The 27998-nt window shown below is 36.5% G+C and overlaps 1 protein-coding gene across 3 annotated transcripts; it reads right to left on the reverse strand.

Moving 5' to 3' along the window:
• Positions 1 to 27905, reverse strand: DENND6A (DENN domain containing 6A). 3 transcript variants are annotated; one of them, XM_035337694.1, is made up of 22 exons: positions 27878 to 27905; positions 27187 to 27191; positions 25415 to 25546; positions 22579 to 22617; positions 22443 to 22485; positions 19035 to 19147; positions 17998 to 18078; positions 17534 to 17639; positions 16403 to 16482; positions 14782 to 14844; positions 14071 to 14144; positions 13616 to 13738; positions 13347 to 13442; positions 10248 to 10342; positions 8356 to 8421; positions 8189 to 8253; positions 7567 to 7656; positions 4770 to 4823; positions 4573 to 4682; positions 3978 to 4080; positions 2436 to 2510; positions 1 to 1907 (listed from the first exon to the last, which is right to left on the reverse strand). In XM_035337694.1, the coding sequence occupies exons 3-22, from the start codon at positions 25454 to 25456 to the stop codon at positions 1776 to 1778; spliced, it is 1650 nt and encodes a 549-aa protein (XP_035193585.1). In that variant the 5' UTR covers positions 25457 to 25546; positions 27187 to 27191; positions 27878 to 27905; the 3' UTR covers positions 1 to 1775. The 3 variants fall into 3 exon arrangements, with proteins under 3 accessions (XP_035193585.1, XP_035193583.1, XP_035193584.1); XM_035337692.1 differs by lacking the exons at positions 25415 to 25546; positions 27187 to 27191; positions 27878 to 27905 and adding an exon at positions 25008 to 25230; XM_035337693.1 differs by lacking the exons at positions 25415 to 25546; positions 27187 to 27191; positions 27878 to 27905 and adding an exon at positions 25008 to 25229 and having other exon boundaries at positions 14071 to 14126.
• Between the last annotated feature and the right edge of the window lie 93 nt (positions 27906 to 27998).

A 27998-nucleotide genomic window follows, 5' to 3' on the forward strand; every position in this document is an offset into this window, starting at 1 on the left:
TAACTTCCAAAAAACAAAACCGTTTATTTTCTTTTACAAAAATACATATTTGCAGTCATGTAATAATATTTATCAGTTGTTACCAGCTTATATGGTTCCAAGAAACTACACAGTGCTCCAAGTTAAATTTAGTATAAGAATGGCCACTTATTAATTTCTAGATTAGAAATTATATTCATCATGATGTGCAAAAGAAATTCCAAGTTAGAAAGTAATGCTAAAGTGAAGTAGTTTAAGTAACATCATAGATACATTAAACTTTTGGTCATGAATAATTGTATACAAACCATAACAGTATTAAAATACACATCTTCATAAAAATACAATTGTGACACTTTATCTAAATAAGACACTTTTAGAAAGATGGTATGAAATATTTATCATACAAAAGCATTTTCTTATAGCAGGATTACAATGTCATATGTTTTTAAAAATTCTATCCAAGCACTTAAAAGCAGATTTTTTGATAACCGTGATCCACTTGTTATATAAAAGTTTATGCTGTGCGTACACTATAGCATTATGTTTATTCTACTTGAAATTGGTCAAAGTACAACACTGCATGTGGAGCAGCTGAGTTTTAGTATACCACGGAACCTTGTTCAACAAAAACATCATGTTCTTGTTGCTTAGTATGCAAGAGGAAATTATTCTTTATGCACGTCTGCTGTATGTTTAGTATATGATACCAAGAACAATTTCCTGCTACAATCTTTTCTTGCCACAGTTTGACCTCTCCATAGGCTTTTGTCAGCTGAAGCCAACATCATCTCCTCCCACCCTGTTAGCTCCTCAAAGACCCTACTGGTGTAAGTAAAAACAAACAAAAATAATTAAAAAAATATATTTATAAAAATTTCAAACAGAAGCTATGATCTCCAACCGAAACAGATCGTGTATCAGCTAACTCTACTGAAGTCATTGATTTTAAATTCTGTTTTAGAACACAACTGCTTACTTCCTGTGATGAATACTGTTACTGTGATGAATACATTTACACTGGTGATCCACTTTAAATCCTGAATGTCAGCAGTTTAAAGCCACAAATTAGTATGTATTTATTTAAGGCATGTGAATAAGAGCACCCTAATTAACTGACATTGAATAGAAAAGGCTTCTCTTCAGGAAATTTCTGTCAGCTGCCTTCTGTTCTCTAATGATTCTCTAAATCAATATGGTCTTTGGAAAGAGGTTAAGAAGGTGAAAGGAAGAATGTTAAGAACCAGTCTGATGATTTCAGCTGTCCCTGAAACAGTTTTGTAAACTGTTGATGGTTTACCAGTGAAATACCTCAAATATGATGCATACTGACCAAGTCACATATTATCCAAGTTGTTTTTTTAAAAAAACAAGAACAAAAACAAACAAAAGGCAGATACTACATCAACAGGACAGTACAGGATCAATATTGCCTACCCCTGAGTTAACAGGATTGGGTATAGCAGCACCAATTAGAAATCATTCTGCAATGCCAGCACTGCACTGTGGTCCTATACTGTGGTATAATTTCAGATGCCCACAGATTTTTCTTTAAGAGCACTTATTTGAAACATAATTAGACACAGGAATTCCTTTAGTTGCATTGGTACTTAAGTGGGGAAAAAACAGTGAAAATATTACAGTGGACTATACTAGTAGTGTAGTCCATTTGTAGTGTTAACGTACTATTTAGATATGCGTCCTGAACTGTGTAAGCCACTGTCTTCCACAACACTACACTCACCTTCTATTTTCTGCACACATACAAACACACACACACAAAAAGCCAGTAGAAATCACGTTGTGCCAGTTTTGAGCAAGATGTCCTGCAAGTCATCTGGAAGTGCTAGTATAATATCGTGGATGTGCGCCTGCAGCTTTTTCAGTGTGTCAGTTTTCACGGGAAGATGTTCTCTGTCAGCCTGCAACTGCAAAATGTACAATACGAAATGACTTCTATAAGAAATGACTTCTACAAGAAATGACTTCTACCAAAAATGCCAGTTTATCTCAAGACACACCAAAATAACATATTAGGAAATCTGGGAAATTAATTCCTCATTTGTCAACTGAATAGGTATTTGGGCCTGCCACATCAGGTTTCCTCAACATGCATACACCAGCATGAGCTAACACTGATTTGGACTTCCAGAAATGACAAGAAAGTTTGGTCTTCTGCTTCTGTGAGGATTCAGCCTTGCTCCCAACCAGTTCCAAGTGGTTTTAACAAGATCTCTTTACAATGCTTCTAACATAGCTGGCTAATGGTGGGAAGCTGGCTCGCTTTCAGTCATGGCTGAACTGTTTGTTTATAATAACTGGAATGACTGATTCCTTTAGCCACCTAGATTTTAAAGAGTATTTTTGCTGAAGTACTTGTGAACACAACTATATAATGCTTCTATCTGGTTTATCAGGATAGATTAATTACAAGCGTGTTTAATTCACATACTTACCAGCTTGTTCTTTAACTTTAAGACAAGATCCACCGTTTCTACTTCAGTATGCTTCTGACTCCAGAAAACCAAATTCTAACAGAATAAAAATTAGACATTGAAGTATTTATGGCAACACATAATTTTCAAAAGTGGAATTAATTTACACCTACTGTTCATAGTGGCTCTTCTCCTTTTCCTTATTTTTATGTCATTTACCTAACTTGTTTTACTCACATACCGTCTCTGAACTGCAAAATCTGCTTTATTTGCAGGTTTGCCCAGGACTTAATATAAAAGTCCTAAGGCACAACCACAGTACAAACAAACATAGAAAAAAAATCATGCCAAACAGGCTTAGTTTCAAAAATAGCATCTACAATGCAAAATAGCAGTGAGTATTTTCCAAATCAGATTGGCCAGCATGATTATAGATTAAAATAGTGCCAAGCTGCACTTCGTGTTTCTAGGGCATTAAAGGAAATCTATCACATAGCTGATAACCAGCTAAATGTACTTCAGTGAATTTCCTTATGCCAATTCTGTTCTCCTCTTCCTTTACTATTCACTTATTAAAGACATTTTCTCATGTACAGAAAGATTTTAACTATTAGATTGAAAGAAAAAGCTAATAAGGAGCAGAAACTGTAATAAATTTGTGACAAAAATCCTTCTCTTTGTAATAAATTAGTATCAAATACAGTTAGATATATTCTAGGTGAGCTAACTGACCTAGCTATTGCCCTGAAAACTATTAGGCTGCTCTACTTGAACAATCTGTTTGGATTCCTATAAACTCCTGTTTAGGAACTGACAAATCCAGGGATAAAAATCAATAGCTTATTTTAAATTAACTAGTGGATCTATCTATATATATTTAACTTTAAAGCTGCGATGTACTATTTGCTTTTCCTATTCTCTGTTTAGCTGTACAAACTCTTCTCTTTTTGTGATGCCTTTATTTCAGCCAACTGTTTTGACACAAATTATGCTGATACCTACCTCAGCTGCTTATGTAAAGAATGGATCTTACAACATATGATCGTTACATACAAATGACAGATTTCACATCTCAGTTTCTAATTATTATTGATTAGTTGTAGGCTTATTTCCTATCAATAAATAATCAGTTGTCAACTTTCTGTGGTATTCACTTAGTTTATGCCTTCAAAGTTAAATAGCAGCTCGAAGTGTGTTACGTCAAGTGAAACAAAGGGAAAAAAAGCTGAATGAAATAACATTACCAAATAGGAGGAAAAAAAAAAACACCATTTTAGGAAAAATGTGAAATTCAAAATATATAAAAAGAAGAAAAAGATTAAAGATTTGTTTTATAAATGATGAGTCATTAAAAAAAAGTGAACTGCCTTTCATACTGTTCTCTTTTGTTATGTTAGTTCTAGCCTGTACTTGGTTAACAAATTCATGTTTTGTTACACGTACTTGACAAAGTTATCCATTTTTTATGTTCAACCAATGCAAACAGAAGTAAAACTGACTTGAGGGAGATATTTTTATTATTACAAGTTGATAAATACAGTCATAAGCATGCATTTTTCTAACCTCATTACAGAGTGCCTCTAAATGAAGGGCCTCCAACTTCTGTGTCATTTCTTTCTGCCGGCTCCTAAACCAGCCATCAAAATTTGGTGATTTCAAAAAATGCCTGTTAAAACACAGAAACAAAATAAATTTGTATTTTAATTACAATTCTGATAAGTTTTCTACATCATCAACTGTAAAATAGTTATGTTTGACGTTGAATAAGGATGAGGACCCTTTCTCTGTTTACTTTCACAAAAATGTGATGTAACAGTACCTTCTATTAATCCAGAAAAGTATTGAGAAATCAATGTAAGTAAAGGGTGTCTGAGAGACAATAAATATTAGACATTTTGTCAAGATAAAAGCAAGGCTGAATTTTAAATATCCTTATTTTTACTTTTGTGTTTTATTGGAATCAGGTATGAAGTTAAGGGGAAAGCCCAGTTCTAACCTCCCGACAGATAATACCTGTTTACAGGGACAATTTCTATTAAAGTATATTTTCCAAAAGTCAGTTTTATAAAGTCTTACTCAAACCAATACTGATAATAAGCATGCTCAGGAAAAATACAAAACTACTTTTTTTTTTTATAATGCTTATGAAAGAAATGACCTGTAAAGTCCTATCCAATCTCCTTTTAAACCGGAAGTGAGCTGTGGTCCTGCTTTTTCTAGTGTCTTCATGAATTCATCTTGGCTAAAATGCCTCAGTTGTGGTGGACTCTATAGAAAGAGGAAAAAAAAAATCATTAGAATACCGTGTCTTCTCCAGTCACCAACCTCCAGCTCATGCCGATCGTATTTCCTTACCTTCCACGGTGATATACATTTTTGCAAAGGCATTAGGCTTGCCACATAACGTTCCTAGAGAAAGGGAAAAAAAAAGGTTGCTTGCATAACCAGTATTTAAGATACACAGTCCACGTATATATTTACTTATCACTTGTGACCACAGAGCGTTCTCTTCTAAGTAATGGTACAGGGTGGGGTCATGCATATTTACCACATGAGAATATAAGAAGGAGCTTATCTAATCCCATTTTCATTTCTCAACTACAGAACCTGACACCAGCAAGGTTCTAGAAGGACGTAGGAAAAGGGAAAGCAGGACAGAAAGCAAACAAATATGTGAAATATATATACCCTGAACTCCAGACACTAGTTAATACTTTCTCTTCCTAATTTGGTAGTTCATAGGTACCTTCATATCATGGGTGAATGCCAAACACTAATCCTGTGTTGTATCAAGTATTTGGAAGGGTGTTTAAGAGCATCTTGCACAAAGAAATACAGAACTACCCTACCAAACGCTGTATCAGCTGTGGGCCTCTGCAGTAGCAATGCTTGGCAAGGGCACTGGCAGCACTTCAGCTGGTTATCTCAAGCATCAGTGGTAGAGACATTTCTTAGGAATGCCAATCCAAAGCTTAAACTCTGACTACAGGGGGCAGCTCCACCTTGCCGGCTCACACAAGCACATCAATATAAGCTGTTGCACATGGCCATACTTTTTTGATCTACAAACATAATCGGCTTTGAGAACATTATGAAAACAGAAATTGGATGCCAATCATGGCATGCTCTGAAACGATGAAAGTTCAGCTCATCCACAGAGTGTTTAGGGAGCTCAGAAAGGGATCGTCAGTATGTAAAAATCCAGTGCCTTAGGTATCACTTCCCTGTTTTTAGACACTTGCCCAGAGAAATGACTCAACCTTGTACAGAACTGTTTGCGAATGTCCTAACTCCAAATGCTAGGTAAGAGCACATTAGAACACATTTAACATCATCCCAAGGACTAGAGAACAGATGGCAAATTTCAGCTTCAGTGCTAGTCAAAGCCTCCAAGCTGTCAGTCTGCACGGATTCAGCAACCTAAACTCAATATTCATCTGTCAGCATAAATGTTCGTCACTAGCCTGCAACCACTAGAACAGGGTTTCAATTTACAGGACAGGTAAGTTTTTACTATTAGAATAGATACATTTTCCTATTTTTAAGTTTTTCAGCCAATTCTCATCTCAGTCAAGAATTAAAATCAATCTGGTGAACGTTTAGCATTGCAAGAAACCCTGCTTACTGGTTACAAATCAGGCAAAATTTGCCCCCTTAGCTTACGCTTAGAGATTTGAACAGGTGAAGTAACAGGTTTAGAGAGTGAAACAGCAAGCATCTGCCACTTGCTGAAGAGCAGGATACTGTAGAATAAATTATTCTGATTCACTGAAAAAAACAATTTATATGACACTGTATTAGATGAAAAGTAGGCACATCTCAACCTTCAATGTAAGTCAGTCTCTCCTTTGCAAAATTTTAAACAGCATCTCCTAGTCATCTGAACATGTAGAGTTTGCTGGGTAGTAGTTTTATTGCACCCAAAACCAGAAAAGTTCACTTGATAAAGCAAACTCCTGTGAGAATCATTCCTTTACAGGTTGAGCTGGCTGATCTGTCATGCATTAGTAGAGAGATTACCCCTCAGCTATCGTAACAAATTACTGCAAGAATCAACAATTTTAGAGCTCCTCTCGTCACCAAGTACTTTCCAACTCTACTTTTTCAATCCTGCCATTTCTCAAGTTCAGGGGAAACACCCCTGTATTTAAATGCCCACACACACAAAAATAAAAACCTCCAACAAAAAAAAGTTCAAACAGACAAAGGGCAGGGGTGTCATTTTCAAGTGTTGAGGAAGGATTAAACAAACTTCCTTCTTAGCCTGTGTTAAAATATATGCCGTTATACTTTGCATAAACACTATGCAATTACATCACAAGCAAGCATCTGGAAATGCTACCAACATACACAATGAAGCATTCGTTTTTTGAAATCCGAACCTGTTGTCGAGGAATATAAACATTTCCTCCTTTGATATTAAGCTACCACATCGTTTTAATGCTAATTACCATAACTGAAGAAACGTAAGACCACCATATCTTAGAAAAGTCAAGACATAGCCTAATGTTAAAATTTCTGCAGCTCAAATATTATTCATGGAATCACAGAACTACTATGCTGAACAGTCCCAACTGTCTTAGCCTTTCCTGGTGTGCTCCAATTCCTCAGTCAATCACCCTACTGGCCCTTCGCTGGACTCTCTCCAGTAGTTCCATGACTCTTGTACTGAGGAGCCCAGACCTATACACGATACTGCAGGTATCTGGTGTGGCTTCACCAGTGCTGACTAAAAGGGAAGGATCACCCCCTTTGATCTGCTGGAAACAGCCCTCCTCCTGCAGCCCAGGATACCACTGGTCCTCTTTGCTACAAGGGCACACTGCTGACTTGTGGTTCACTCGGTGTTCACCAGGACCCCCGGATCCTTTTCTGCAGATCTGCCTTCCGGCTGGCCAGGCCCCATATGGAATGATGCATAGGGTTATTCCTCTCCAGGGACAGGACTCTGCATTTCTCTTTGCTGAACTGCATGAGGTTTCTGTCAGCTCATTTCTCCATCCTGTTGAGGTCCCTGAGTGGCAGGACAACCCTCCAGAGTATCAGCCACTCTTCCCAGAGTTGTGTCACCTGCAAACTTGCTGAGGGTATACTGTCACCAAAAAAAACCCTACCTTGTATTACGTATAGAAAAAAAAGTCTAACAACTTACTAGTGGAATAATGAAACTTTCTGTCAATTCCAGAAAGTATCTCCGAAGAATCACACTCTGTGCTTCTGTAGGACGTTTCTGTTGCACACCCTTAAAAAAGAAATCAGATTAAGTCTGATATGTAAGTAGGGTTTTTGAATATTTGTTCTAATATTGCTGTACTCGTTTGCCATAAGCTTACACATTACACCCCCTCTCCTGAACCATGAAAGGAAAGCAATAGGATCGAGTTTTTTCTGTGCATTCAAGCCTTCAGTAGCTAATTTTTTAGTTTGTAAGCTCTGATTCTTGAACACCTCATGGGTGAAATTTCTAGTCTAAAGAGACACGAGGAGGATGGCAGAAGGTAGAAAAGCCAGAACGGATAAACTGATTGCTCATTTCAATCATCTAAAACATTAAGCTAGCTTCGTGAATTTTACCATTCATGTTGTTATAGAAACATATATAAGAAGGCCTTTCTTCTACAATGAGGATTTCAAAGTATCTATTCAGTTATGAATCAGGGCAAAGGAATCAGAATGCAATTTCTTTTTACTTATGGAGACAGAGCTCAACCCAAAATGAGGACATTGTAAGAAAGCATACTATACAGTTTCCATTAAGAGACTTACGGCATTACCTTTTGTAACTGTTTAACAATTTCTTCGTCTTTGTTCAAGTATGGCTTATAAGAGGTATAAACACCTAAAGAAAAAAAGCAGAAGCATACAGCCAAAGGAAAAATGGTTTGTTTGTTTGTTTTAAACTAAAAATACTGGTAATTTAACTCTGAGGCAACTTGATTACCAGGTTTGGAGTCCAAAGTTTTTAGGTTCTTCAGTTTTTTCACTTTCACCTGCTTTGGAACATCACCTGCCAAGACATTCAAAGCCACCTTACTAGAAATCTCCATTCCTGTTGCTAGGTATTAGTATGCTGCTATATGTTGCAATGATTTTTAGAAAATAAATATCTAAAAATCTACAGTTTCTAACTACAGTTTAGAAATTATATATTTATTTTAATACAATAATGTTATAAAATTTTATATTATCAAATATTTATATCTATTTATAATATTTTCCAAGACGTCATCTATTCTAAGAGGTATCAGAAACACTAACAAGCATTCAAGTAAATATACAGAAACATCCAGTAAAAACATCGACACCATCACACAGGCTTTTAATTTTTAATTTATATAAAAGTTCCCTGTTAAAAAAAAAAAAAAATACTGACAACCTTCTGAACCAAAGTAGCCAAAGAAAAATACTGACTGTTGAGCAATGAATGTTTGTTTCATTCGCTTACAATTTTATTCAATCTTCCTTTATTTCTCTTAGGGTAAACACTTTCAGGAACAAATCACTAGTAACTTAGCCAAATTGAAGTGATTAGATATATATGAAACTAAACAGTAGTCAGAGACTACATGTTATAACAAAATCCATTTAAGTCACTGTTTCAAAGTAAGTGTTTTTGTTTGTTTGTTTGTTTTGTTTTTGCTTCTAGTCAAATATATTCTTGTCCAGCCCTAAGATCCTAAATCCTGTTAACAATCTTGCAGCCTTGGCAGAACTTTCCTCTTATATCCAGTTGGATAATAGTATAAATTACAACTGAAACTGCAGAGTGGGGAGAAAAGGAAAAAATAAAAATAAATCACAAGCCCTCTCTTTGTCCCTAAGGAAATAAAGTTTAAATTTTTAAAGGCAGGTCAGACAGATGCAACTCCAGAACTTCCCAACTAAGCATTTTACACAGTTCCTCCAAAACTGCAGAATTTCACATTTGAAATCGTGTATCCAATTTGAAAGCAACCTGGTACATGGCCTTTCAGATCGATAGTCTAAGTAAGATTCTATTTTTCAGATCTTAAGTACACAGTTGCATCCTCCTCCTTATGAAACAGGTATTCGGAAGCATGGACAGGGATAATATTTTGATGTAAAGCAAAAACTTCCATGATTATTAAAAAATGTATATATAAAATTTGATTAAAAAAAATCTTCCAGGATTATATTGAACACAGTAATCTTTAATTACTTTGGTATATGCAAAGTAACTTGTTTTTACAAATTTTATGGTATATTACCCTAACTGGATATTCATACAGTCCTACTTTCAGAACACAGAAGCTGTCACAGCAAACAACTATGTTCAGGAATTTCCTATCATAAATGGAGCACTGCAGGATTTTATTACAGACTAGCCATTCATATGTTATCAACTATTACATTAAAATTAAGGAAGTCATCCACCTTGAACAAATAATTATTACTGTAATGTTAGAAGGTTAGAATTATTTTATTAACTTAGCTTTTTTAATGCATCTTACTTTCTGTGCACTTGCTGCAACTGATCTATTACATTCTGCTAATCCTAAAATTAGTATCAGAATCAACATTTCTCAATTTAATACATTTTTCGTAGAATACAGAACCAGGATTGTGTGAAAGTTTAGAGAAAACTTTATTACTGATTCATATTGCCACCTTTTGCATTAAAGACTGGGCAATACAAAACATATAGTACTGAAGAGCCTAATTTCACTTCACAGATTTTTATTTATTTTTTTGACAGGTATTTGGTTAGTAGTAAACTAATTCATTAAACTAAACTAAATTACATGTTTGTTTATAAATAAGCACACAGTTAGATCTTGTCATGCAGGATTGTAGAGGATGTTTATACTTTACCTGGAAGTTTAATATCTCCAATCCGAATAATGTGGGGCCAGTGCTGGAGTGTTTTCGCAAAAAAAGGATTCGTCACCCCTAGAATGACAGATGGTCTAGAAAAATAATGACAATGTTTAAAATATGACAGCAAGAGCATGTATCTTAATCAATATAAGAGGTCAACTTTAATTCTTAACTTGGAATTATTCTGGTTTTGTATTTAAGAGTTGAATTTTAAGCTGCAGGTAAGACACAACATGTTTAAAAATTCTAAGTTTTAGAAAACAGCTGGACAGATGTCTCAAAGTCTGAACAGAAGCAGAGAATAAAAGTGCCATACCTGCCACTTGACGCTCTTAGCTATTTCCTGCCCATTTGCAATGATGAGAACAGGGAATCTAACATTATTGTGGGCTTTTGTTGTTTTAAATGAGCAGAAATTTAACCCTATATTTGAGAAGCTAATTGCTATGTTTCAAAGTTTGATTATGACAGACTCTCAGTTCTTGAATGTTGATGTCCAATGCAACTGCTGTTTGTTCAAAACTTCTCAGTTGAGCTACCGCTCAGAGGACAAGATTAAGGAAAAAGACACTTGCTGTTCTACTTCCTTTCCAACACTTCAGTGTCCTTTGTTAAAAAGCAATGATTAGGTTATTAAGTACATGAACATTGTAAACTTGGGCACAATGCTATTAAACTGCCAGATTTTCCTTTCTACTCTGTGTATAGGAACCAGCTTTGAGGACGCATACAGGCAGAAAAAGAGGCAGTAAATGCAGGGCTGCAGAATTTGGGACTCATATTATGATTACATCGTTTTAGTCCTGTATTTTTCTATATAGTGGCTGCCATCCATTTTATAGCCAAATGTTAGCTAAGGAGAGAGTACAACCTCACTGGAACTGCTATACTAAAAATAGCTTATAATTACTTCTTCAGATTGGTTTTAAGAATCTCATGTTTTTAACATGATGACAAGTTGGCATAAATTTTTATGCTAATCTACCACTATTTTTGACTTACATTCCTGCTTCCACTTACTAATTATAATAATATATATTTTTTAAACTCAGGCATTCAGAGATAGGACAAAAATCTGAACACAGCTTTGTAGCTTAGTATAATTCCCGAACTATGGAAATAGCAATTTTCATCTCTCAGCCCCATTACACCATAGAATGAGCAGTGCAAAATCACATCAGTATCTCTGGAGTCTTTGCTTGCTTGTCACTGACTCAAGTTTCACCAGTAAATCACTTCTTCCCAGTCCTACTGCTGTTCAAGCATGTTCACCTGGAAACATTTCATTCCACATATTTGTTATATATTTCCACACACACACACTCTTGTGAATTCAGTTGCATTATTTTTGGTGTTTCTATAATCCTGCTAAAGTAATTTCTATTGCTGATTTAAATTCAGTGAGATTTGCAAATACTACTCATGATTGATATTATCATAGGAGATTTACATTTTCTCTTCCAAAACAATATAAAGATCAGTGTCCATAAAAATGTTTCAACATATTCTTCCGTTGTAATCTGAAAAAAATCCATTTGTGATGACTTATCTAATATTCTTATCGTCGTCATGAGAAATAATCAACATAAGAAACAGTAAATAGTCTCAGAGATCACAACCCTAGGGATGGATAAGTCTAGCCTAGCCTAACTTAACACAGCAATTATTTCATGCCTATTGTGTGGGAACTAAAAAGCAGCTCTCACACACAGTTGATTTGGACCAATATACACAAACTGAAGTGCTTTTACTAACTGGAGGAAAACCACCAAGGTTTAAAGTAAGGCTTTCTTTCACACAGAGAAGTTTCTCCAGGTGAAGGTAAATTGGTAGAAAATCATGAGGAACGTGGTTTTATTGCTATGGGTAACACAACAGCAAAATTTTGTGGTATACTACTTGGTCACTTTTAGGAGCATACTTACCAGAACTAATTCTGATTTTGTATCATGTTACTAAAGTAACATTTAAAAAAGCGTAAGTCAAAACAAAGAGGAAAAAAAACACTCCTTGATCCCCTCTCCCTAAAGAGAATGAAATACACAATCTGCATCATCCAAATTCTTCCCCTTCTTAGAACCACCGCTTTAAGCACCTATTTCTATCTAGCCTTGCCATGTTTTCTGTAAGAAAGCCAGAGAAATTCTAAGGTACTGAATAACCTTTATATTTTGATACAGATGAGTAAAACATGGGTGAGTAAAGTTTAGTTAAATTCTTCTTGAAATTATTTTTAGAAATGAAATTACATACTGTATAACTGGAATACAACTGGAAGCACAATGCCTATGTTTAGATTTTTTTCCACTGGCAATACTTTTTTGAGAGGAAAAATACAGAAAAAAAAAAAAAAAACGAAAAACCCAACACAACTGCCACTGCCTATTGAGGAACTAGAAAAAAATGATTAAAAAATATCAGTGAATCTAACACATTTACTCCATCTCCAAATCAAGTTGCATTTAAATGGCATAAGAAATACCATAGGTATATACTCTTAAAATAAAAGTAGAATATATTAATATATTTTTTTAAAAGAAGCAAACGTCCTTAGAGCAGTTTTAAACTGTTTTGTACAGGATTTGAGATTCATGCTCTTAAAAAAGGATCTTAACTTCTGAAGTATTTACAATGTTTTATTTCTAGCAAATTTAGTGAAGAGATACTTTTTAAAGGACTGTCTCACCTAGGACACTAAATGAACTAACTTTCCAAAACAGACATGCAGATGTTGAATTCTAGATGTCACTGTGCTCAATTACTGCTTAAAATGAGTACCAAACAATTTCCAAAGGAGCTATTCCCGAGCTGATATTGCATAGGCAAAGCATTACTGAAAAGCCAAACTTAATCCTGCTTTCAGATTTCCACCTTTATTTATGCTGTACACAAGAGTCCTATCAAGCTCAAATTATGGCATTGATGAATAACTTCTTTATCCTGTCTAACTGCAGTGACCTTTTCAAATGTCTAATTATTGTATTCCATAAGATAAATCTCAAAAATCAGAATAGTTGAGCAGTATCTTAAAGCAGATTTATGGTTAAAAGTGACTTTAAGCAACACCTTCACAACAAAGTTTGGTTTACTTACGGGGCTTGTGTGCGAGTTGTATATTCTTTGAATTCACTGTCATGTATGGTGAAGTACGGCCTGAAATCACTGCAGTACTTTAATGGTGAAATACAGCTGCAGGGTAGAAAGAGAAGTTTGTTGTATGTATACAATACCAAATTTCATGAAGGAAAAAGCTAATCTAAAATTTGTAAGGCTTTGTTATATTCAGATCAACTCAAATTGCAATCAGCTGCAATCAACAATGACCCACTTGGTCATCAGTTTGGCAGCTCCATTACGTTTACCTCACAAGTCCCAACACGGTTTCTGAAGATTCTGATGGTGATGGTGCCATCACAACAAGTGGTTCTCCTAGCAGTACTAGTTCCCAAAGCATCTGGATGTGGAAGAACACTGGACAGAAACACCTAAAAACAGATTGAGAGATTTTAATACATTTAACATAGCCAGAAGGGATGCGTATCTGGTTAATAACTGTATAAAAAGAAGGTTTCCAGGAGAATTTGAGTCATTTGAAGAACATAAAATAGTATTGTAAAAGGAAACATTTAACAAACTTGCTTATTTATTGCAGTTTCATTTTGTCTGAATTCTTTTTTATGCAGCTTCACGGTAAAAGAGTATTAAAAATAATACTGATAAACAATAGCTTGTGACCTGTTAACTATGTGTTATGGAACCCTCAATCTTTGACTTGTGGGAAATTCACAGTTAGGAATAAAGCAGTCCAGATTCCTACCTGAAAAGGTCTACTTCATGAACAGTGGGTAAGGCCATAGAGACCTGAGCATTTGCCTGAAAGACATCACAATACCAGCTTTTTAGTCATCACAGGTATTAAAACAGTTTGCCTTAAGGGTTTATATATAGTAGATGCTATATACCTTATGTACCACTACCACGCTACTGCGGTTGTAGTGCATTGTCTCCCCAAGTAACTTTTTTAACGATAAAATCAAGATTTCCCCAGTATACACACACTCAACCACCCACCCCCTTATGCGACTGTCAGGCTGAAAATTATAAAAAACACTGAAGCTGTTTCAAACAAGAGCTGTGCAGCATATGAAGGCACAGACAGATTTATTTTATAACCAGCTTCTACAGGAAAATATTTTTGATGGGATTTTTGTCCTCCAAAAATAGTTTTGTATAGCTTCACTCGTTAAAAGGATGCTTAAATTAAGTCATTTTGTTACCACTTATCCTTTTCCAGCAGGAGGACAACTCGTGTCATCTGATATGCCCAGGGTAACAGGATTAAAATACTTTTATATGAAGAATCCAACACTAGACTCCTATTCAAAATTTCAAAGACTGGATTTCATTATTATCAAAATATGTAAGGATTTGCTATCAATCTTTTATGAATAAGTTTAAAAAGAAAGAATGAAGGCAGCTATTTAGCTTTGTCTTATGGTTATACACAACAGCAGTATCTAATCTCTACCTGGTGCATGTTCTGTACTATTTGGGTTGTTCCAGGCTTGTCACGATATGTTGGAATCCGCAGCTAAGAAAGAAAGACAAATAATTTCTCCTCCTTGTATCAAATCTGGCATTGAACTAAAACAATCACTTACAGATAAATTGCAACATCTAAAGAGAATGTAATACAGTACTGTGCTTAACTTACTCTCCAGAACATTCACGTAACAGTGAATACACAGCTTAAGACTACAGACAATGATAACAGGAATCAATATGCAATGCTACGTAGCACTATATTGCAATTTGAATATTAGAATATGAAAACTATACTTCAATAAAAAGACTGCTGATTACATTAGTCGCAACTCTTACAATAAATTCAAACCAAACCCAAAATATTCAAATGCTCAAGAGAACAATCTAAAACAAGGTTATGGGTTTTTAAGGTGATAGAGAATTACTGTTAGGAGGGGAAAGAAAAAAAAAAGACTGTCAAAACATCAGACTTCTAGGTGAGTATGGTACAAAACTCAAATATAGTAAACAACAATCTTCTCCTGTCCTCGCAGTCCACATCTGTCAGTCCTGCAGTATTACAAATTTAATCATACTGAAAGCTGGTGTGCACAAATAGATGTAGTTTATACACAACAATTAATCTCACTGCCCCAGCAGTGTAAAAGCCAAACAAACCAAAATATGGGGACAAAACAAACCAAAATAAGGGACAATGCCACCAAAGATTGAAATTACGGCTTCTTGCACTTTAGGAATGCCATTTCACATCTAATGGGCAGGAATTACTGACAAGATAAATACAGGCAATATGCAAACGGGACATATGTAACATACCATTATCATGCAGTGTCCAGAAGACTGCAATATTAAATTCCTGCCTACAAAATAGCTTCAGAAACTTCTCCTTTCTCTCCCTGGTAAGGCAAATGTGTCTGGCCATAAGCTTGAAACTATCTGCTAAGAATGTACTTCTGCCTGTAACCTCTGGATCCATTGACTCCATTTAATTGCATTTCAGATAAAGATACTGTGGCTCCCAGAGGCACAATTCTTGGCCACCATTTAATCTCTACGGTTCTCCATGCACCAGATCCAACTTCTTTAATAGGTTTCTTCAGACGTATTTTCAGTTTCACTGAGAATTATCAACAGGCCAAGAAATTAGTTTCTGGTGCATGGGCCAAAACAGATTTTTGTTTGTCAAATTTCAATAACAAGAATGTTTTTCATCAATACATTTCATTTAGTTTACTGGAATTTAATTACCAGTATTTTCAAGTGTCACTTAATATTTGACAAATATAATTGACATTAAAGCATATTCCAGAAGGTAATTATAGAGACTGCAATTAATAGTTGTCTTGAAATATCTCTTTTTAATATCCACAAAAAACATATGTTAACCTATGCACCAGAAACAATAAATAAAAAATGACCCCCTCAATCAAGGAACCTAATGAAGACCTCCCCAGCTTTTACTCAGAGTGGAATGTAAGTCTATTCTTGTTCTGAATGAAGTATGAAAGTATGAGACACCGAAAACAAGGCAGAATACAGCAAGTACATACACAGCAAACGGAGAGGAAAACACCCTCAGAGAAAAGAAATGCTGGAATACTTACCTTCATTATAATACCCATGATAGGCAAATGCAGTATCTCCCCTGGAATTGGTGGTGGCCAGCGATCAACATCACTACAGACTTAAAGAAAAAAGTATAGAAGTATAACACACATACATACAGCCAGTATGGATATGCATTAACTCACGGTATCGTAGTCACCTTTGTGCACACTTCATTTTTAAGTTAGTGCTAATACCCCACAATATTACATTTTCTTCACTCCATACTCTAAGGAAGTTTTACAGCATTGTTGACTTTCTTAATATACTATTTCATTAGAACTAGAAAGTTTTTCATTTCAAGCAAATCGTATCGTCTTCTGTTTTTATAGCAGATTTGTAATTCTTTGAAGAAATATTATGAGAAAGCATGAAAGCACATTATTAATAAACTGTGAACATTACACAAACACTTAAGCAAATCAGCTACTGTAGAACAGATGGACACAAGTAATTATGGGGGAAAAAAGTCCCAAGAGATATAAAAGGTTTGCCTACAAAGTTTTCCTGCATTTTGTTGTAAGCAATTACAAGTATCATTACTAATTCTAGTAGTAATTTTGTTTTAGAACTTATTTTGTTCATAATACAACCTGCCAAAAGTCTGCCTTATATACAGGTAATTCTTTTAGCAAGAACAATTGCCATAACGTGCTGCTCAAAGTACAAAGACTCAGATTTAATATGGGGCAGGCTGATGCACCTGTTATCAGTGCTGCCTGCCCTGTTGCTTCTCGTATTTGGTTAAAACAACCCCCCCCTTGCCAATGCAAGATGACATTTGTACAGTTGCTTAAGAAAAGTTGTCAGAATGCCCAAGAGGACTCAATTTGTGAAGAGTACACATTAAAGGTTGCCATCAGCTACTTGTACCAAATAGCTAGTTCTAAAATTTATGACAAAATCTTAAATATTTTTTCAGTAGGGATCAACTGTCCCACAAAGGGACAAGACCAGATTACTTCTTTTCAATGATCTAGGTAGAAATCAAGCCAGTTTGCTGAAGTTTTAGCCCTCTACCCTGCAAAAACACAAATGCATGAACTCGACTGTGACTGTTTGTTATTTTTTCCAAAACAGGTATGTGATAACGTAGGAGCGCTTCCAGAGCTACGTAACAGTAGCACTACCTGCTTCCAGGAAAGCTTCACTTTTTTCAAAATATTCTGGTGCTATTTGCTTAAGCACAGTGCGAAAGAGATGGACATATGGCAGCTTGCTGATGAGGACCAGCGACTGGAACAAAACAAAAATATAACTTTAAGGTAATCACTTGTATTGCAGTTCTACTGATTATCCTCAGAGAACACCAAGTGTGACTCCCCCCCTCCCTCCCAACAAGCTAACCACATATTTTACCACAGCCAATTGAGAAAGAACTCCCCAAAGTTCCCAACTTTTTGTTTTAACATAAAACAGTTTTCTTCCAAACAGTGCTGCTGGAACATAACAAAGCTGACATAAAATTAAATCAGTTTACTACAAATCACCAAAGAAGTTAGTTAAGAGAGCAAGATATTCTTCCTGCTTCTCTAAGGTCACTGAAAAATAATTAACCTTGACATTTGTATTTTCCTAGGATAACTGAAATTACCTTCTGGAAATAGCCTCTTTTTAGTGATTTGTCTCGAACTTGTCTGAAATATACATAGCCATAGTAATATGCTGGATCTTTCTGCAAAAGAACCAAAATAATTAAATGTATCAACCTGATAATGTCTGTCTTTTGGAAGGATTCTACACGTATTTTAGAAGTTTATTTACCTGCAAACTCCTAAGTTGATTAGATACAAAAAGAGTACTCTGCATTAAAATATTTTCAATTACTTCAAAGAGAAAGCACCAGTGTGTGGAAGTAGTTGTGCTTTCTGGCTTTACTATTTTCATATCTACATTCTCCTGAAATACCATGAAAGCAAGAATAGAATTAATTCCCTGAGGAATCAACACTCAAATTTTGCAAAATTGCACTAAAAAGATTTTAGTAGTTAAAAAAAAAATTAAGAAATCCTGACTCGAGAAGATAAAAACTAGTCTTTTAATGTGTGTTATAAAATATGCTTGGAATGTTAAGGAAGCATGCTCTCACATTTCAACAGTAAAACATCAGCTTCATACTTTGTACATGCAGGAATTCAACTATTTGCTGCATAAACAGATTCAAATTGAATCTGAGAGTCAAACTCCCACTAGCATAGTTAAAATACCAAGAATGACTTTTTTGTCACTACCTCTTTTAGATAACTCCTCCATCTTCAAGAACATGAAGAGAGGAAACAGAGAGAGCCCTCTCAACTTTGTGGGTTTTTGTTTGTTTGCTTTGTCTTGTTTGTTAACATTACAAAGTACTTCAGATTCCCTATAAGGTAAGGGTTCCTGCGATATGATATTCAGGTTTCCAGTCAGTAACAAAATAGCTCTGGTCATCAGTTTGACTCTTTGCAGTCCAAAATCCATTCTTAGTTACTTATTATGATAATGATATAATAGAAAAAACATCTGCTCAGCTTTATCTTTCAGGACATCCAGTTCAGCTTTTGTTTTGCAAGCATTAATCTAAGTGTTAAGACCTATTAATTAACATTATCCAGAAGAAATTAACATTATTATTATCATTTTTTAATTTCCAACCTTTAAGTAAACTGGTAGATCTCTATCCAATTGGTCCAGAAAGCAACACAATGAAACTTTCCTTCCAGGAGACCGTCGAAATCTAAAACAAAACTGTGTGTCCCCAAGACAACCTACATAGGGGGAAGAAATAAACAACAAATGACAGTATTTTGAATTTGCTTAAGCATTAGGACTTGTCCACAGAAAGAAGTAAAATAGTTCTGGTTCAATTATTTTGCACTGCTATCATGCCCATTTATTTATAAAATATATAAATTTGGGGTGAGTGATTTGGCACCTGTGGCAGCAATAAATAGCTTTTCTTCAACAAGAGAAAGAAAAGTCCTTCTACCTCACAGTGAGTTTATTAACTGTAAAGACTTAAGACCGTAATGTCCCTGAAGAGCTCCACTAACAGCTGTCCTCCTGCTGTTATTACCTATTTTATTGGTCTGGCTGTACAGGTCTCATCTTGAACAAATTTCTCTGTTCAATGACAGCATTTACCCTTTTTTGATACCAAGCTGGGCCAAGTTAATAGAGAAGCTGCACTGTAAGAGCAAGCCTAGGACTAAATTAATAACTTTGAGGGTTGCAAAGTGAACTGAACAGAAGTGAAATTCAGACGTATTTATGTTTTGACAGCGTGTTCAGAATAATACATATATTTAAACACAAATATTTGCTACTAACACAAAGTCACATCAGAAGAATTCCAGGAAAGGACAAAACAGGCTGTCCCATAATACCCACAGAGTAAAGTTTCCCTTCATTTCTATTGAAATAAATTTCTGAAAGGAAAATCTAATTAAGTATATTGACTATTCGCAGTCTGAAAATAAATTCTGGCCAACTTTGTACCAGACATCAAAGAAAGTTTCTCCAGGTGGAACACGAGAACTATAGTATCAGAACTTGTAGCACTGATGCCCTCGTGACTATGTTCTTGCCATTAAAACTGTTGCTTGCCGTTGAAACAGAGGACACTCCAAAAAAAAAAACACCTGACGTTCAAGTAAAAGCTAGATAAGCTGAACAGACGGCTGTTTGGCTAGAATCTTAAGAACACGCAAGCACATTGCGCATTGCGGCAAACCTGTTAAAAAAATTGCCCCTTTGGAATGCAGCGTTATTAACATGAAAACAATAAATTGAAAAGCAACCTCCCAAGCATTGCCAAGCTATGATAAGCAGACTATTTTTACTCTAACAATGGAAACCTTCTTGTAAGCGACTATAAAAAAGATCTATTGCTAAACCTATAGCTATTCTTATTGCAGTAGGTTTCCAGATGGTAAAGGACATTCAGCATGGGGAAGCAAGTGTAACTTCTTCAGTAGAGTTTTGCTCTTACAGCTGTTAGACAACATTTGTTGAGCTTTACAGGAAAAGAAAAATCAGGAAGTGACTACTGATAATCTGGATTCTTAACAGCTGTCCTTATACTGGCCAGTGCTAATGCTGCACTGAACAGTGCGGCAAAGCTCCACACTCCAGCTAACTCTTCTTCAGACTTACAAGCTCAATTTTTTATTTTTTTTTTTAAACTTCTCGATCAGCCACATGCTTACTGCTACAGCAACCACAGGTAGCCCAAATCCTTAGCGAAATCCATATGCATGTGCAACTAGAAGCATGGATTAATAACGGCATGGTCAGAACATTGAGACCTGAGGCTCAGAATCCCTTGAATTACCCTTTATCATTAATATCCTGGAGAATTCATTATACTGTGAATGATATTTATTTAAGAAGTTCTTCATGTACATAGAATTCAAGAAGAATGGCAAATGACTGTTTTTTTCTTTACTAGCCATGCAGAAGAGTCAAATATACTGTTTTAAAAATAACAGTAACACAGAACTTCACATAAAAACACAAGTGTTATGACCTGGCACCTGATTAAATCTTTTTTTTTTTTTTCCTAAATTCATGGTCACTAAGAGTCTTAGGATGACTTCTATTCATAGATATAAAAACAAAAAGATGAAGTGATCTGTCAAGTTCTCCACACAAATAAATACCCAAACCAAACAACCCCTCCCAGGCCCTTTATGCCTTTTTAAGCCATGAGAACCTAGGAAAGACCGACCGCAAATTTAGCTACAAGCTAGTAACTTCCTCTACTGCTGTATTACACAAAGCTTTTACGTATATGTTACATCCTACAATCTAAAATAAGTCAGAAAGGATAGCACATACTTCCAGCTAATTTTTAAACACGGGTTTTATGCAGGTAATCCCTCTACACCATTTGAAACTTCACCCTACCAAAAATCAAGAATGACCAAGAACTTCAGATAGTCACATCACAAAGAGAAGAAAGGTGGTTTTTTTTTTTTCCTGCTGAAAGGAAACCCTCTTTACATATACCTATTCTGCCTAAAATAACTTTACTAACACTTACTTGGAAAAGGAAAAAAAAATCAGCCTTTGTTCCTAATGCATTATTTTGTACCTTTGATACCTTTCAAAGGTTGGACAAATTTACAACCATTAACACAGAGTAAGAAGAAGACAACTCATTTTCTCTTTCAATAATAGAAAGACGCTTTTCCTCTATTTATACATAGGATATCAAGAACAGTGAAAGTATCTTAAGTTTAATGACATTAAGACAAAGAGGAAAAATAGCTAAGGCAGTTTTTTAAACGATGTATGTCAGAGCTCTCTCATATGTATTAAAAGCATACATCTGCATCACTTGATATCAGAGTTATGCTGCAGAACAACCAGAGAGTAAGAGCAGTATAGGGACAAATCTGCTACTACAAGCTCTGATTTTTGTAAAGAAAATGTGAAAAGAAGTGTCTGTACTTTCGCCATCTCTTTCTGCAGGTGGTCTAAGTCATCAGCCACATGCCTCTAATTCCTCTTTGGCAGCAGAACAGGAAAAGTTTAGATGAATGAAAAATTCAGCAAGCAGGACCACACAGCAACAAAAGCAAAGAACAGAGAAGAAAATTTAAGGTAATGTACATTTTTCCTTCAGGACTGTTCTCTCTCTTGAATTTAAAAGTCCATCTCACTGTTAAGAATTGAGAAAATATACATTTACTCCTTTACAAGAAGAGGGTCCCAAATCCTTCCCATACGTTTCTGAACTCTGTGCCTACACTCTTCTCTTCAACAATATTCTTACTTTGTTTAAAGGAGATACTAAGATATTCATTCTTTACTGGCAAAGAACTTTAAAACTTCTGCATGTGTGTCACCTGGAAGTTGTCACATACATTCCCAGTATTTCACTTAGACTAAATAAAGACTTCTGAGACCTTACTGCAATACAGACAATTATATTAAGTTATGTTAGACTGTGATATTAAGATTTGTGCATGAAGAATCTAATCTAAAACCATGGATATTTACTGTTAAATGCTTTTTTAACATAGCAACAGATGAATACTGAGTAAAAGAAGCACTTACCCGAGTTGGAATCTGGAAAAGACAAATAGCAAATACTGGTTTTCTAAGGAATAGGAAAAAGGAAGAGAGCAGTTACATTTTCTGAAATTACTAAACTAAAAACAAATGATATACTTACACAGCAACCAAGACTTACCTCTTTATCTGTGAGTTTTGAATGTGGAGGATATATTACCTACAGGAAAAAAGAAATATTTTATTTGAAAATAAACAGGATATAAAGTAAAAAGCTTCCCAAACATTTTTACAATACAACCCTAAAATACTTGCAAGCTTTGGCTATTTTCAGTGATAAGTTATTAACACTGTGTCTGTTCTTATTTTACAAATGCTTTTAGGTTAATGACCTTTGAGAGTAAAGATATTTACATGGTGTTCTGGGTGCCAGTTGGAGACCACACGGGTACACTGAAAAATTCAGAGTACTTGACATTTTGGTGCAACTGGTCTTAGGGAAGAGCTATCCTTGATATTTAACTTGTACCTAGGAGATGCAGCAAATTATTCCAAAGCAAGTCAGTAACGTTTTATTGCCTGAAACCTGTTGCACTGGATAGTTAGGTAGGAATAATCAAAAATTCAACTGCAGTATTAACATAGATTAATACTAACTGGTGAAGGATGAACACTGGCCCCTAATGAGAGAGATGGCAACTGCAAGAGCTCAATGAATAAACTCAAAAAAACACTTGAAATGACAGAACAAAATATATATATATACATTTCTTATTGTTTACAATGCATAAAACAAAAACAGTGCAACACAATATGGAAATATTTACAAAAAAAAAGGAACTGGATGTACAAAATTCATGATTATGCCATTAAGTAAGAACAGAACGTAGAGGAAAAAAATAATGAGATGCTTGAACTTCAACTAAAAGGTACTAAAAAAACCCTACTAAAACGGGCGGCTAGCCTGTTAGCAAAGGAAATCCAACATAAATTCAAAAACAATGCAATGCGAGAAGGTGTTGAAAATGAAGCTGCCTATCAAAAGAATGCAAGGTGGACAAAAGAAAAGAACACAGCGGACACAACACTGCAGAATTATGGGATACCATCAATCCCTTGTTTCCAAGCATTTGCCTTTGTAATCTACATGTCTTTTACACACATTTTTCTTTCCTTACTGAATCAATAAATTAACTTGCTGGGCAAGAAAGAAAATAATAGACCTAGAGGACTCATTTTCTGAAAAATGGATTCCAGTGTTACAGCAGACCCAGAGCCACAGACTCCAACCTTATTATTAGTGCATGTTCTTATAAGTGAAACTTGAAAAGTTCCTTAAAAAGAAGCAACTCACAAAGTGCAATTACCGGAGGAAATGTAACTTTGCACCTACTTGGAAATCACCTCCCTCCTATTCCCCCCAGTCATCAGAACTTTCTCCTAGAATTGCAGATTTGGGCATGGAGCTGCTTCTGTCTAAGGAGTTTCCAAAAAAGAAATAACATATCTTGTGGGTTTGAAACAATGCAAGTGATTACTTTGCATTTCCATGTCTTAATTGTCTGCAATGTTAAGTAACTTCGTTGTTAAGGATTCCAATGAAAACTTACCTAATTATTTGTCCTGCAGCAACATAACTGAAACGACTCAGGCCTTACTCCTGTATACATTTTGAGTTTCACTTTGTGTGTGCTTTCAACTAAAATTGGTGGGACTGTTAACAGTTTTGAGTTGTTTGCTGATACGACAAGGGATACTCTATGCTCCCCTCATCCACCATGAACACCATCTGCTTAAGTCGCAGGTTATAAAGAAATGCCTATCTTAGTTGTTAGCAACACCTTACAATGTTAGATGAATGTAACTCAGACAATAACCCCCGTGTGCCTGTTTATTATCTGTATTTCCCTTGCAGCCAACAATGCATATCAATTACATACTTTAAACATTTTAATAACTACCTTTGTTGAATTTTAAGCCACTCTGCCATACTCTTGTCCTAACAGCACTTTAATAACAACCCAAAAAACTAGAGAAAGGTCACTTTTCCTTCCACACCAACTGTGTTTGCTGCACAGTCATATGATGAACACGGTGGAACAGGATGTGAAACTGATCCAAATGAAAGTACTTTTTCAGTTTGTTTGTCATCCCAGTCACATAATCATTAAAGTCGGAAAAGGCCTTGGAAAAGATCATCTGGCCCAATGCAGCTCAATGTGCTGCTTCAGAGATGTCTGTGCAAGATGGTAACAGGCAGCTGGGAGCGAAAGAGCTGCGCTGTGGGGCAGCATCAGTAGCTCACAGCTCGACGTTCATTTAATAGTGCAAGGAATGTACTTAAACGGCTATTTTGGCCTTCCTCGGGGCTCCTCCAGGGCACCCTCTTGGCTCTCCCCGGGCTCGCCGTGACATTTTGCCGACCCCGCTCCCCTCATGCCCCCCGCCGCGTAACGCCGGCCCCAGAGGAAGCTCCCGATGCCCCCAGAAAACGCTCCCGATGCCTGCGGGGCGCAGGAAGGGCCCTGCCCGGAGCCGGGCAGCCTGGGGAGGGTGAAACGCGGCCGCGCTGCCCGCACCTAACGGTGCCCACACGGCCGCCTCACGTACCTCCACCGCCTGCCCCAGCTCCAGGTCGAAGCCCACGACGCACACGCAGTGCAGCCAGGCCGAGAAGCGGTCCCAGGGCAGCAGCGCCAGGCACGGCTCCGCGTCCTGCCCGCCCTCGGCACCGGCCCCGCCGCCGCCATCCCCGGCGCCGCCGCTGCCCGGGCCCGGCTCCCGCAGCGCCATGGCGCCGCCGCGCGTCACGTGACGGGCCCGGCGGCACCGCCCCTGCCGCCTCCCCCCCCCCGCGCCGCGAGTGGGAGAGGCCGCGCGGGGGCCGCGAGGGAGGGGGCGGGCGGCGGCTCCGGGCACAACCATCGTCACCGCGGGGGAGGCTCGGGGGACTTCTGCGCCCCCGGGCCGGCTGGAGCTGGGCTAACAGATGGGGAAGGAAACAGAGCTCCTAAAACCTGGGTCGGTGTCCTAGCCAGAAGCCAAGGGTTGCTCTTCATTTAATGTCTCCGAAATATTCTTCCAAGTGTTCTTTTAGCACAGTCCGCGTCCCGTGGAGTTCGTGGCATTCAAGGTAAAGTGCTACACTGAGAAATAAATAAATAAATGATCACAGCTCTCCAGAGGGGAAAAAAAAAAAAAAAAAAAAAAAAAAAAAAAGGCTTTCCTAACCCATTACTCTTTTTATTTGGTTAGGCTTTGTCTTGACTGCTACTAGAAAAGCGTCACCTGTTGCAGATGCAGCCAGGCTGGTTGCCTTAATTAAGACCTGACACTTCCAATTCGGACTTGCAAATATTGAAACCAAGATACCACACCTGTGCATACTTAACAGAAAAGTTAGGACTATTTGGATGCACTGTTTCCTTAACTCATTAACAACATTTGTTTATCTATCAAAACCAAACTGGAAGAAATTAACGCACGCTTTGATCATTAGAGTAATTTCCTAGACAAAGGAGGAATAAATATATAACTCAGGCAAATAAAATTATAATACACAAAATTATCATTGTAATAATTTAAGATATAGCAGCCTTCTGTTATTGTAAACCACTAGTGGCAAAGTGAATTTTAGATATAAACTAAGATATGAAAGGAGTTATGTGTGCAATGGGAGCGGCTGTACAGGAAGGCTCGCGCTGGCTCCCGTTGCTTCAGGTGTTTTACCGTGATGCCATTTCAGACTCATGAGCTTTTCCAGTAGCTAATTCCCAGACTCTGTAAAAGATTGCCATCCAAAATATGATGTGACTAAGGTTTAGCTTCATCAGGTTAAACTCACAGCAGTGGCATTTAATTTGCTGATTCCATTTAAGAACTGAAGCAAGGCCTGGCCAAAAGCTTTTATCGCTTGGTTTAAGAAAAGATAATGTGTTTTGGCTTCTTATAGACCTTCCTATTATGCATTTCTTTCTAGTTTTTGTTGGCCTCCATTTTTCATGAAAACATTAAAACAAAAAGTATACTCCTAAATATGTCTATCTCTATATTTGTACACAAATAAACTACGGAGAATGAAGTCCTTTAGTAAGATTGATATTCTCTGCTTGTTTTGTTAAACGTAGGCAATGACCAGTAAATTAATTCCACCTGGTGCTTTACAGAAATAAACCTTTGTCAGGAGAAAGTTTAGAGGACAGAGATATATGATCATTGAGAAAGAAGGATTCTCACTTACTGGAGATTATCCTAACTACTAGGGAAATAACCAGTTCAGGAAAAATTTTACCTAGACATTTCAAATGCATTTCAGTTTCCACAAAATGTGATGATCTTTCTTGGTTGAGAATGGATGTCAGTCGCTTAAGAAAACGAATTAAAATGTTCCTGCATGTTTTTTAGGTATTGTAATAATAACCGAGGCTGACTGCTTTCTCCTTCAGGAAGTTTATACCGGGTCAAATCAGTGGAGGACAAAGTACAAGCTTCAAAGTTGGGAACCTATCAGCTCAGAATGCTTTGCTACGATTTGCACGTAAAATTGTAGGGCTCTGCATATGGAGTTTGCACTTACAAATCTCTTTGAACTCTGCCTTATTTTGCAGAAAGACAAATCTGTTCATATAAATATCCTACAAGGTTTGGACATGAGTATCTCCTGAAAAAACTGTCCTCTGTAATGACAGCTGATGAGTATAGGGCTATGCAGGACAGGCGGATTCTAAAAATCCAAAGCTGTTCAGCATTTGATGCTATCTTGCTTTCTTCCACCCTCTTTCAACCACAACTGCTCTCTCTGCTGTTCTGTCCTGCCTCTCAGCAGGAAGCTTCCTACCAGGTAGCAGCCAACGCAGTGTTGGCTGCTGGCTAGCCAATTTCCATCAGCTTCAGTAGGGAGTGACAGTGCGGGCTGCAGATATCCACTGCGTAACAGTGGATACACATCTTCTGCTCATCTCCCCTTGCCTCCCACCCTTGAGATTCTTATTTAAAATGATACTTAATTTGTATCAGAAAAATAGGTGTAATAAATACATTTATAAAAAATGTATTTAACACTTTTTTTCTTACTCTTTAAACCACGGAAAATTTCAAACATCTTAAAAATATCAACCTCCTATTAAAAGAAGAGCCACTAGGAGCTAATCACATGATGACTGTGTTCTGCTAAAATGATAAAGCAGGGAAGAGGCCAGACAGACCAGTTTAGAGAATTTCATTAGAAATAAAGAAACATTCTATGTAAAATTAGTTATATACTCACATTAATATAAACTGATTAATTATTAACAGTATGATACATTCATTTGCTATATACATTGTATTAATATTATCAACATATGACAATGTATATAATAGAGATTATATATAGAATACATTTTACATATAACATTTATTTTACATAGTATATAAAACCTTCTATGCATGTTACATTGTTATAACCGTATTCAGTGAAACAAGATAAATGGAGAGTCTACCTGACAGGAGAGGATTAAACCAGCTGAGTTGCTTTGTCCTTCAAAATTAAGGGTGAAATATAATGCAATGGTTCTTCAGTCAGAGAGGTGAAAGAACACAAAATAATTCTGAAACTAAAGA

The sequence above is a fragment of the Oxyura jamaicensis genome, chromosome 12 (genome assembly GCF_011077185.1).
Source record: "Oxyura jamaicensis isolate SHBP4307 breed ruddy duck chromosome 12, BPBGC_Ojam_1.0, whole genome shotgun sequence".
Taxonomy (NCBI): domain Eukaryota; kingdom Metazoa; phylum Chordata; class Aves; order Anseriformes; family Anatidae; genus Oxyura; species Oxyura jamaicensis.

Coding starts and splice junctions, on each gene's coding strand:
- DENND6A (XM_035337692.1), bottom strand. CDS start 25,190: ATGGCGCTGCGGGAGCCGGGCCCGGGCAGCGGCGGCGCCGGGGATGGC. Junction 18,079..19,034: donor ATCTACCAGTTTACTTAAAG/GTTGGAAATTAA, acceptor GTTCTTTTGCAG/AAAGATCCAGCATATTACTA. Junction 10,343..13,346: donor ACAACTCGCACACAAGCCCC/GTAAGTAAACCA, acceptor TTATTTTTCTAG/ACCATCTGTCATTCTAGGGG.